General features: G+C 37.7%; 1 protein-coding gene across 1 annotated transcript in view; it reads left to right on the forward strand.

The window, feature by feature from the left end:
• Window positions 1-12,907, forward strand: part of amph (amphiphysin) — a 53,413-nt gene that overhangs the window by 12,663 nt on the left and 27,843 nt on the right. Inside the window, exons 5-10 of the mRNA XM_057857291.1 lie at window positions 2,432-2,527; window positions 2,583-2,690; window positions 2,760-2,845; window positions 7,102-7,177; window positions 7,254-7,336; window positions 7,432-7,573. Of these exons, the coding sequence (XP_057713274.1) occupies window positions 2,432-2,527; window positions 2,583-2,690; window positions 2,760-2,845; window positions 7,102-7,177; window positions 7,254-7,336; window positions 7,432-7,573 (591 nt within the window). The remainder of the gene's footprint in view (window positions 1-2,431; window positions 2,528-2,582; window positions 2,691-2,759; window positions 2,846-7,101; window positions 7,178-7,253; window positions 7,337-7,431; window positions 7,574-12,907) is intronic.

Below are 12,907 nucleotides of genomic sequence, written 5' to 3' on the forward strand. Positions count from 1 at the left end.
CATTCTCCTGTTTCAACAAGCTATCCTTTACCATCAGCCCTGTCTTTCTTATGTATCCTCTGGTTGTCCTACGTCTCTGACCGTTCTTGAGGGTAATTTAGTTAGCTTTGTGTAGCGATCGCAAATGCTACTCAGTGACAGCCAACGAACACTTTAAATTTTTTCATTGATAACAAATCTTAATTCTATAATTTATTTACACTTCCCCCTTACTAAAGTTGTTTTACAGAAACGGTAACAGTGGCAGTCAGATACCATTGTAATTCTTTTCAGGTCATTCATTGACAGACAGAAGCAGTACGGCTCAACGTTACGCTAAAAAAATAAGTTAAAAATATAAAAATGGCTTACCTTTTTGTCCTCTGAAAGACCATGCCAACCCAACAAAATGTTTACTGCATATGAAATGTGAACGGATTCACCGAGCTGGTGTTAAAGTCCGCGCAAGTTGATTTGGTCTTCACATTTTTTCCTCCCGGGTTTTTGGTTTCCGGAAACGTATGAAGAAAACATCCTTCATGTGTCGTAATGTCTAGAGTCGTTTCTACAAGTTCCAAAAAAGCAATGTGTGATCGGCATGTTTGTTTTTGAAAGATTACCGGCGAAATGTAGCACAAATTACGTTGTTTCTATGCGAGGGCGGGTCTATAATGTCCTACTTCGGCTTTACTTCCGCTTTACGATGCGACGTCACGGTCTAAAAATAGCATGCGTGCGGTACGCCATTGTCTAGCATGCATTACTCACGGACGATTGGCATGGAGAGCCAATTTGCTAACTCTTAAGTGGAGATACTGATTGATTGTGATTTTTTTTTTTGAGTTTTTGCATGTTTTTTATTTTATTTTATTTTATTTTTTTATTTGCATCCCTTCACATTTTTTGGGTTTTTCATGTGTTCTTGATTTGCGTTTTTAAAATTTATTACAATGTTTGTATTTTTTCATCAGCTTTTTAAAAAAAAAAAAAATCGCTGTTTTTGGATATTTCGTGGTTTATCTATTTGGTCACGGTTTTTTGCATTAAAAAAAGTAATGTTTTTTTTTTCACTTTCTAATTATATCAGAACTATCACAGCTGGCATTCAATTGCCACTCCCAGTCCATATGGACTGGATGCCTAGCATCGTCAATAGCAGCTAATGAGTTAATAGTAGGGCTGTCAAACAATTAAGATTTTTAATCGAGTTAATCACAGCTTAAAAATTAATTAATCGTAATTAATCGCAATTCAAACTATCTATAAAATATGCCTTTTTTTTTTTGTAAATTATTTTTGGAATGGAAAGATAAGACGGATATATACATTCAACATACCATACATAAGTACTGTATTTGTTTATTATAACAATAAATCAACAAGATGGCATCAACATTAACATTCTGTTAAAGCGATCCATGGATAGAAAGATAAATGTTAGTACAAGTTATAGAACTTTTATCTTAAAAGCCCTCTTAAAGTTTTTGTTTTAATTAAATTTGGAAAATTTTCAAGCAAAAAATAAACTAGTAGCTCGCCATTGTTGATGTCAATAATTACACAATGCTCATGATGCTGAAACCCATAAAATCAGTTGCACCCAAGTGCCAGCAGAGGGCGACAAAACACCAAAAAACACAAGTAACAAGTGGACATGACCCTGTGCTGTCATTTTAATCTGTTTGAGCGGGGCATGTGCGGTAAATGTGCCAAATATTTTAACGAGGGCTGTCAAACGATTAAAATTTTTATTCGAGTTAATCACAGCTTAAAAATTAATTATTCATAATTAATCGCAATTCAAACCATCTATAAAATATGCCATATTTTTCTGTAAATTATTGTTGGAATGGAATGATAAGACACAAGACGGATATACACATTCAACATACTGTAAATAAGAACTGTATTTGTTTATTATAAAAATAAATCAACAAGATGGCATTAACATTATTAACATTCTGTTAAAGCAATCCATGGATAGAAAGACTTGTAGTTCTTCAAAGATAAATTTTAGTACAAGTTATAGAAAATTTTATATTAAAACCCCTCTTAATGTTTTCGTTTCAAATAAAATTTGTAAAATGTTCAATCAAAAAATAAACTAGTAGCTCGCCATTGTTGATGTCAATAATTACACAATGCTCATGGTGCTGAAACCCATAAAATCAGTCGCACCCAAGCGCCAGCAGAGGGCGACAAAACACCGAAAAACACAAGTAACAAGTGGACATGACACTGTGCTGTCATTTTAATCTGTTTGAGCGGGGCATGTGCGTTAAATGCGTCAAATATTTTAACGTGATTAATTATAAAAATTTATTACCGCCCATTAACGTGATAATTTTGACAGCTCTAGTTAATAGTAACATTATAATATAAACTAACGTAAAAACACGATTGATCCAATAAATGTCTTCCTTAATAGAATAAGTGTGTTTTTTTCTCGTAGGACTGTGATGCACTGTGGGAAAATTTCCACAACAAGCTGGTGGACTCGACACTGCTGAATCTGGACGGATACTTGCTCCAGTTTCCTGACCTGAAGGTGATGGACTTTCAGTTTTCGGTTCGCGTAACGACTGACGCTGTCACGTTTTCAGACTCGTGTGGCCAAAAGAAGCCGAAAACTCATCGACTACGACAGCGCACGTCATCATGTAGAAACGCTGCAGATGTCCGGCATGAAAAATGACCGCAAAATGCTGAAGGTCATCCGTCCAACCGTGCTTGGACCGTTGTAGGTGATAAAGTAGCGTCTAACGGTGCTCCGTTCGCAGGCCGACGAGGAGCTGAGAAAGGCCCAGAGAGTGTTCGACGAGCTCAACGTTGGTTTGCAAGATGAACTTCCGACTCTCTGGGACAGGTGTGTGTCCTCTCATCTAATACCTATGTCACATTTTTTGTGCTTATTTTTATTTATTTTTAAAAATTTTAACATTGTTGTTGGCATTGACATTGAAAGATGAGCATTTACAGCTACAGTGTCCTCCATAATTATTGGCACCCCTGAAAAAGATGTGTTTTTTAGCTTCTAATAATTTTTTAAAATTCAAATAATATGAGACCTTAAATGAAAAAAAGAGAAAAATCCAACCTTTACTACAAGTGCATTCATTCAATGGGAAAAAAATCCCACATAAAGAAAAAATTATTTGACGTCAAATAATGTGTCACAATTATTAGCACCGTGGTGTTAATACTTTGTACAATCCCCTTTTGCCAACAAAACAAGGTCTGGGGACTGAGATGGCCATGGAAGGAGCTTGAATTTGGGTCTGGTGAACCACTTCTGTGTAGATTTGGCCATATGTTTAGGGTCATTGTCTTGCTGAAAGACCCAGTGACGACCCATCTTCAGCTTTCGGGCAGAGGACAACAGATTTTGATTTAAAATGTCCTTGATGAATTTCAAAGCATTCATGATGCCATGCACCCTAACAAGGTTCCCAGGGCCTTTGGAAGCGAAACAGCCACAGCATCACTGACCCACCCCCATACATCACAGTGGGTATGAGGTGCTTTTCAGCATGCACATCTTTCGTGGCACGCCAGACCCACTTAGAGTGTTTGTTGCCAAAAAGCTCAATCTTGGTCTCACACAAAAATACACACGGTCCCAGGCTTCAACTGGGACCGTGTGCTATGGTCAGATGAGACCAAGAAGTGCATGGAACGAACCCTGTATCAATGAAATATTTTTTTAAAATCTACTTTAGAGTTTTATTTGGGGGTATAACCAGAGTGTATTTCCGGTTTTATTCATTTTAATTGTATTAATTTTCATTGCTACAACTTTTTAAATTTCTATTTACTGTATTTATTAATAAAAACAATATGAACATCAATAAATATATGATAATAATTAATAATTTAAAATAGAAGAGCAGCCAAATTCAATGCATTGACATATTTCCGACTTCTTTGACCTTTTCTTATCATATTACCTATCCCGCAAATTTAACTTTATAACAGATGAGTCTATTTATCACAAAATTCCTTCTATGACCTTTGACCGTTTTACCCACAAATTTAATCACCTTTTTCGTTTTGTATTGCTTTACAGTTGCACTAATGCTCCAAAATGTCATTACCTTTCGCTTCTGATCACATCACATGCCATGAAAATTTGAGTTAAATAGGCTAATCCGTTTTCCCATCATCACGAAAATCCTTTTCTGACATCTGTGACCTTTGTAGATAGTGTGATCCCTCGTTTTTCGCGGTTAATTGGGACCAGAACACGTCGCAATAAGTGAAAAAACGCGAAGTAGCACCCCAAACCCTCCCCCTCCCAAAAAAAAAAAAAAAAAATGTGTGTGTGTTCAATGTATTTATTCAAGTTTATAATTGGAAAGATATACATATAAGAATTTTTTTTTCACTTTTTTTCCCCAAAGTATAATAATAATAAAAAAAAAACTTTTACCTATATATATATTTTAACAAATGGTTTTTATGCTCTTCAAATGTAATAATTATGTTTTAACAATGTTACTGTCCCATCAAATTATTTTTAAACAAGAGAAAAAGTAGACAGCCAATTCATAAAAAAAATAAAAATAAAAAAATAGAAAAATGCCTGTCTTTATTTAATGCTTTATTGAGTGAGTCCACTCAAATCTGCTCAAGCTGCTCACTAAAACACAATGAGTTGCCACAGCAACTGTTTAAAAAGTTAAACGATGTAGACGCATGCAGCAATTTGAAGTTTCGGCTTACAAGCATCTCCGGCAAACCTTGACTGTCTGTCAATCATTGTTAACTTTAATAAGCAACTCCAGTGCACCGCCTGACCAAGAAAAGCAGGAGGACCAAGAGTGAGAGACTACGTGATCGGATCAGGACAGCTCTATAAAAGACTGCATTTATTTATTTATTTTTCAATTGCAAAAAAAATCCATGATGGACTGTGTGCGCGAAGTTTGAAGCGTCAAGTAGCAAGGGATCACTGTATATGTGTGTATATATAAATATATATATATATATATATATATACATATATATATATATACAGTACCTTGCAAAAGTATTCGGCCCCCATGAATCTTGCAACCTTTCGCCACATTTCAGGCTTCAAACATAAAGATATGAAATTTAATTTTTTTTGTCAAGAATCAACAACAAGTGGGACACAATCGTGAAGTGGAACAGCATTTATTGGATAATTTAAACTTTTTTAACAAATAAAAAACTGAAAAGTGGGGCGTGCAATATTATTCGGCCCCTTTACTTTCAGTGCAGCAAACTCACTCCAGAAGTTCAGCGAGGATCTCTGAATGATCCAATGTTGTCCTAAATGACCGAAGATGATAAATAGAATCCACCTGTGTGTAATCAAGTCTCCGTATAAATGCACCTGCTCTGTGATAGTCTCCGGGTTCTGTTTAAAGTGCAGAGAGCATTATGAAAACCAAGGAACACACCAGGCAGGTCCGAGATACTGTTGTGGAGAAGTTTAAAGCCGGATTTGGATACAAAAAGATTTCCCAAGCTTTAAACATCTCAAGGAGCACTGTGCAAGCCATCATATTGAAATGGAAGGAGCATCAGACCACTGCAAATCTACCAAGACCCGGCCGTCCTTCCAAGCTTTCTTCTCAAACAAGGAGAAAACTGATCAGAGATGCAGCCAAGAGGCCCATGATCACTCTGGATGAACTGCAGAGATCTACAGCTGAGGTGGGAGAGTCTGTCCATAGGACAACAATCAGTCGTACACTGCACAAATCTGGCCTTTATGGAAGAGTGGCAAGAAAAAAGCCATTTCTCAAAGATATCCATAAAAAGTCTCGTTTAAAGTTTGCCACAAGCCACCTGGGAGACACACCAAACATGTGGAAGAAGGTGCTCTGGTCAGATGAAACCAAAATTGAACTTTTTGGCCACAATGCAAAACAATATGTTTGGCGTAAAAGCAACACAGCTCATCACCCTGAACACACCATCCCCACTGTCAAACATGGTGGTGGCAGCATCATGGTTTGGGCCTGCTTTTCTTCAGCAGGGACAGGGAAGATGGTTAAAATTGGCGGGAAGATGGATGCAGCCAAATACAGGAACATTCTGGAAGAAAACCTGTTGGTATCTGCACAAGACCTGAGACTGGGACGGAGATTTATCTTCCAACAGGACAATGATCCAAAACATAAAGCCAAATCTACAATGGAATGGTTAAAAAATAAACGTATCCAGGTGTTAGAATGGCCAAGTCAAAGTCCAGACCTGAATCCAATCGAGAATCTGTGGAAAGAGCTGAAGACTGCTGTTCACAAACACTCTCCATCGAACCTCACTAAGCTCGAGCTGTTTTGCAAGGAAGAATGGGCAAGAATGTCGTCTCTCTATGTGCAAAACTGATAGAAACATACCTCAAGCGACTTGCAGCTGTAATTGGAGCAAAAGGTGGCGCTACAAAGTATTAACGCAAGGGGGCCGAATAATATTGCACGCCCCACTTTTCAGTTTTTTATTTGTTAAAAAAGTTTCAATTATCCAATAAATTTTGTTCCACTTCACGATTGTGTCCCACTTGTTGTTGATTCTTGACAAAAAATTAAAATTTTATATCTTTATGTTTGAAGCCTGAAATGTGGCGAAAGGTTGCAAGGTTCAAGGGGGCCGAATACTTTTGCAAGGCACTGTATATATATATATATATATATATATATATATATGTAATATCTTTGACCTCGTCCCAAAATTTAATCGACTCTTCCTTTTCATATTAGAAACATACCCTGCTAGTTTTATAATAATATATTTGTCCATTCTTCAGTCATCTTGAATACAAATATGCAAACATACAAAATCAGTTTGGCTGTGTGACCTTTGATCTCATTACCCTAAATTAATAAATGCACAAAATTATACAGACAAATGGATAGAAATACAGACAAATAAATGACACCTAGCGTCCACATATGTTGACATCATATTTTGGGTCAGGTAGGCCACATTTGTGTACAAAATGAATAACCAAGTTTTCAATGGTAGTCCTGACAGCACTAGCTAATCAGTTGAACATGATATCCACTAAACTAATCATTTTAGTTAGGATTTTAAACGACAACAAGAATTCCAGAAGCAATTTCAGTCACATTGGGACTTTTTGCATTTTAGCCGAGTTGGGTTCTACATCAGCACCTTCAAGAGCGTGACCAGTCTGGAAGCCAAATTTCACCGGGAGATTTCGCTGGTGAGGCGGCACAGCATGAAAAATTCCACTTTTTCAAGTGAAACCACAGCTCACATTTGCTTTTCTCCACATATAGGTGTGTAAGCAGCTATATGAAGTGATGATGCAACTTAGCGAACAACACGCTGACAAAATGTTCACCATCCAAGGAGCACCGAGGTATGAGTTTAAGGGTTAGCTAATCCTGATACAAGCTGAGCAGGCAAAAGTTAGCGTATTGTCGAAAGTCACGCGATTCCATTCGGCTGTTCTAGCGATTCGGGACCGCTGCGTCTTGCTCGGACGCCGTCGCCACCAGAAGACGAAAGCCCGCCCGAGAGTCCGGAAGCCACAGCCTCCAATCACACGCTGCGCCCGGTCTCTCCCGGACCTCCACGCCCCAAATCTCCCATGCAGGTAAGCTAGTCGTCCACAGCGTGAGGGAAGTTTTTTCATGTATCACGACTCATTTAACTAGCTAACCATTTTCAAATAAATAGGGGGAGAACGGGGTGGGTTCTCACAACTTTTGGTCTTTCATGACTATCTTCCCGTCAACATAGTATCCCCTCCTAATGTTTAAATTTGCATTTCCATTGGCAAAAACATTTCTAATGAAGATTTTTTAAATGCTACAAAAGTTATCAGCCAGCTTTGGGCAAGAATCTGACAAAAACATTCCCATATGTTTTTAATGCCCCCATGCATTTCCGATGGTTTGTTCAACTAAAAACTCCTATTGGTTTTCAACTGGGACCAGCAAAACATCTCCATTGGTGGTCCTTATTTTTGACCTAAAAAACTTCGAATTTCCACAAAATTAAGAATAAAGGACCTGGGAATGACAAGTAACCATTTACTTAGTTGCCACTTGAATGTCAATGGGCTGTAATTAATGTAATGAGTATGGTCAAAAATCCCAACCACACGTTTTTCTGCCATTCAAAATGAATGGAAAATTTGGACATTCATAGCCGTCAATGGCATAGCCTGATTTGGTGGCCAGTTGAATGTCAATGCGCTGTAATGTAATCTGTATGGTCAAAAATCCCAACCACACATGTTTTTCTGCCATTCAAAATGAATGGAAAATTTGGACGTTCATAGCCGTCAATGGCATAGCCTTACTTGGGTGCCATTTGAATGTCAATGCGCTGTAATGGTAAGTGTATGGTCAAAAATCACAGCCACATGTTTTTCTACCATTTAAAATGAACGGAAAATTTGGATGTGCATAGCCATCAATGGCATGGACGTGCATGGCCTGCAACAATGCCGTATACCCCAAAAAATGCCACATAGTGCAAAAAAAAAAAAAAAAAAAAAAAAGCCACATAGTAAAATCCATTTTGCCATATACCAAAAAAATACCACATGCCAAAATTCATTTTGCCATAGGGCAAAATCAATTTTGCCACATGGCAAAAAAAAAAAAAAAAGCCACATGGCAAAATCCATTTTGCCACATATCAAAAAAAAAAAAAAAAAAAAAAAAGCCACATACTAAAATCCATTTCCCCACATACCAGAAAAAATTCCACATGCCAAAATCCATTTTGCTAGATGGCAAAACCAATTTTGCCACATGGCAAAAAAATACCACATGCCAAAATCCATTTTGCCACATACCAAAAAAATGCCACATGGCAAAATAAATTTTGCCACATACCAAAAAAATGCCACATGGCAAAAAAAAAGCCACACGGCAAAAACAGATGCCACATGGCAAAATCCATTTTGCCACATACCAAATACCACTTTTCGTTCTTGCCCCTACTGTCTTTTTGGCGCAATTCTGACGATTTCAATGCTGATATTACGCAACACCGCCCTCTGCTGGTGGAGTTATTGCACATATCACATGTGACAACAACCCCGTTCTCCCCTCCACAGTAGTTTTTCATATGTCTAAGGCTGTCGCATTAGTCTCTTTAGACCTGGCATCCTCATCTGTGGACATTACATTTTTTGGCCTGCATGACCCAAAATATAATGTCCATGTATGTGGACAACAGGTCTTTCAGCAGTTGAAAGGCAGATTATCAGAACACACTTGATGAACAGCCAGATTTTTAACATCCTTGCAGCAGGCTGCACATTATCTATGTGTCCTTTAATGTTCTGTGGCTGTTCTTCTTTGCTGCACACTCATCTCTGGGATGGTGAGTGAACTTGTGATATAGCCGCGTGTGTTCGTGCTTGTGGATTAGTAGAATTTAGTGCTGTGTGATATGGGGGAAAAAATGTCTTTTCGTAATATCAATATGCCACAATATAAGATATTTTTCCTTGTTTGTTGAAGAACTCACTTTACTTCTGGATTGACATTAAACTGATCAAGTACTGGTGCAACCTAAAACTATCCAGTGTAAACAAAAGCAGCACAGTCGCATAAACAGTTTTGCTTTAATGTAAAGATATCTATCCACTAGGAGTTTTTACTTTTTAGACTTTTGCATAGCTAAAAAAGTGCATTCAAAGCAAGTCCTCCCAATTTACATTACAGGTAGTCCACGGTTTACAAACGAGTTCCATTCCCGTGCTGGCGATATTACCCAGATTTCCACGTAAATCGGGATTAACCCTTTAAATATCCCAAAACACCCTCTAAATCAGTGCTTCTCAATTATTTTCTGTCCCCCCCCCCCCCCCCCCCCCAGGAAGGCGTAATCGTTTCGCGCCCCCCCAACTCTCTGCCACCACTGTGAATAGTATAATTTTTCTATAAAATTGTTATTATTATAATTACACCTCAGTATAACATTGTGTAGTTTTTAATATTATAGAAAAAAATGTAAAAATACACTCAAGGTACATTTTTTGATCATTTAATATTGAAAAATGAAATTTAATAAAATCAATAAATAATAAATTCAAATTGAGTAGCAATATTAACTCATGACAACAATATGCCAAACCATTTGACCAAAAAAACAAAAATAGAACAAAAACAACAGTGTCATTGGACAGAGGGACAGTTTTTATTTTTGCTATTTTGCATTGAGCAACTTGTTATGTCACCTTATATGATGGTAACAGTGCTCGCTGGTTTACTGATGTAACACTGACCAAGCAGGACGATTGTTGGCAATATTCGGCACGTCTTCGCTGAAAAAAAAAATCAAGCGGCTTATCAATGTGATTGGGTTCTAATCTTTTTACGTGACGTCTTAATTGATTTGGCTTCCTGCTGTCCGTTGCAAACATTTTTACATACAGACTGGTCTTTCCTCGTCTCCAACTGTATCAAAAGTCAAAGCCAAACACGACATACGCTTCGTCATATTTCCTCGTCTTAGCTCTTCATATCTCCAGCGCTCTTTGCTGTGTGCTCTTGTTTGGTTCAAAAATACTGTGCACACTTTGAAAATGACAGCGCCGCTGCCACCCACTGAGTGGATGTGCAATTACTTTTTTGCCGTACTAGAATAAAGTGTATGTTCCCCGAGGTCACGTGCCCCACCCCGGGCATCGCTCTGCGCCCCCCTGGGGGGGCCCGCCCCACTATTTGAGAAATACTGCTCAAAATAAAAAAAAAAAAAATCCAAAAACATGTATTACCGTACTTTTCGGACAATAAGCCGCTACTTTTTTCCCCCTCATTTTGAATTCTGCGTCTTATAGTCCAGTGTGGTTTATTTGTTGATTTATTTGGGTTAATAGGTAACACTTTATTTGACAGTGGCATCAGAAGACTGCCATAAAACCATCATAATTATGACATGACACTGTCATGGGCATTAATGAATGCTTATTATGACAGATGTCATTAAGTGTCACCCGGCAAATTATGTCACTAACTCCATTTATGTCCAGCTCGGAACTTTTACATCCATTCAAAGGTGAGATAATTTTGCGGATGACACAATATGACATCTGTCATAAGCATTCGTTATCGCTCATGGCAGTGTCATGTAGAGCTGAAACGAATAATCGAGCAACTCGAGTTTAAAAACTGATCCGAGTAATTTTATTCATCTCAAGGAATCGTTTCATTTTGCCAGCTCTAAGCATCACGTTTTGCCCGGACTACTTTTAATACGGGACAACGCGCTGACGTCACGTGCGTAGAGGAAGAAGCAATAATAATAATAATTTTTTAAAAAACGTACCTTAGCCGACAGCCGCTACAAACTATGCCGACGTTGCTAAAAACTACGCCCGCATGATGCTAGTTTGGTAGCAGGCAGTGTGCGATGCGTCTCATAGATATCGCATGCATTTAAGACTAGATGCGAAATGACAGACTCAGCCGCGTCTGGGCAGCGTTAGTAAACAGCCGCCATCTTTAAGCAGTAGACTTCTCATCGCTAATAAATATAACGTTACTTTCACTCGCTCACGTAACGTTAGACCTTCGGAGGGCTAGGTTTCTATTGATTATGACCACTGTCGATGCGTGGCTAATGTGTCTTACATACAGGCTTTATTTAATCTGTAAAAACACAGCGCTGTAGAGTGATGAGGGTGTAAAATTAAAACATAATAAAGCTGTCAGTTTTAGCTCAGTAGTCATTACTGAGTAAATGTGCTCCAATACAGCAGGTATCATACATTTATTTTCAACACTGCAAAAACTCAAAATCCTACCAGTACTTACAGTTTAGAATAACTTAAAACTTAACTAAAATTTAAAAAAAAACTTGACACAAATGGAAATTAAATTGAAATACATGGGGAAAACACGTAGCTTTCAAGTGATGTGTGTTATCAAGCGTAATGACATTTTTAGGTAAGAAATATGTTTTTTTTTAATAAGATCTAGAAGTTTTTTGAGTGAAAGCAATGATTTTTTTTTGTAGTCACATCTTAGATGCAATTGTTGGCTGTTTTCAACAATGTACATCGAAAATAAAGACATTGATTGACTGAAAATGGTTTAATATTGGATTAAATGTCTTTTTTTCTCATGTATATTTATAATTGCTCTTTACCTAAAAAAATGTTTTATCCGATTACTCGATTAATCGATAGAATTTTCAGTCGATTACTCGATTATTAAAATATTCGATAGCAGCAGCCCTAGTGTCATGTCATAATTAAGATGGTCTTATGACAGTCTTATGGCGCCACTGTCAAAGTGTTACCAAAAACAAAACATGCAATTAATGAAGCAATTGAAACCGTGACTGAAGAAATAATTAGATTAGAACATGTATTTTGATTGTTATTTCCATCTGTAGCGCTGCAGTGCATGCTAGGAGGCATGTTGGACGACAGTAGGTGGCAGCAGAGGTTGACTGTCTCCTCCAAGGGAGCAGTGCTGGCCAAATGAAGCTTCTTGAAGCAATGAAGCTTTTCAGTTAATTGGTTCAAAGCTTCATGGTCGTTCATTTGGTCTTATGACATCTTATGATGCTGCTGTCAAATAAAGTGTTACCTGTTAATATCTTTTGGTGTAAATATCCCATAATACAATGAGGACAGGTGCGGCTTATAGTCCAGTACGGCTTATCTATGAACATGTGCCGTTTTCGTGTCAAATTTGGCGGGTGGCGTCTTATAGTCAGGTGTGGCTTATAGTCCAAAAATTACAGTATACATCATTGTACTGTATTCGCCAAGACTTTGGAGCTAAGTCCCAGCCAGGCAATAAGCTAAGCTCCAAAATGACGATGTCAGACGTCCGTGTGGTTTGCTGACTTTAATCAGCTGCTCATAACATCAACACTTGCAGAATGAAACTGAAATGAAATAAAATTAAATCAGTCTCATCTTCAATAACAGCAATTCAAATTTGCGTTTACAAGT

This window comes from Corythoichthys intestinalis, chromosome 14 (assembly GCF_030265065.1).
Source record: "Corythoichthys intestinalis isolate RoL2023-P3 chromosome 14, ASM3026506v1, whole genome shotgun sequence".
Taxonomy (NCBI): Eukaryota; Metazoa; Chordata; class Actinopteri; order Syngnathiformes; family Syngnathidae; genus Corythoichthys; species Corythoichthys intestinalis.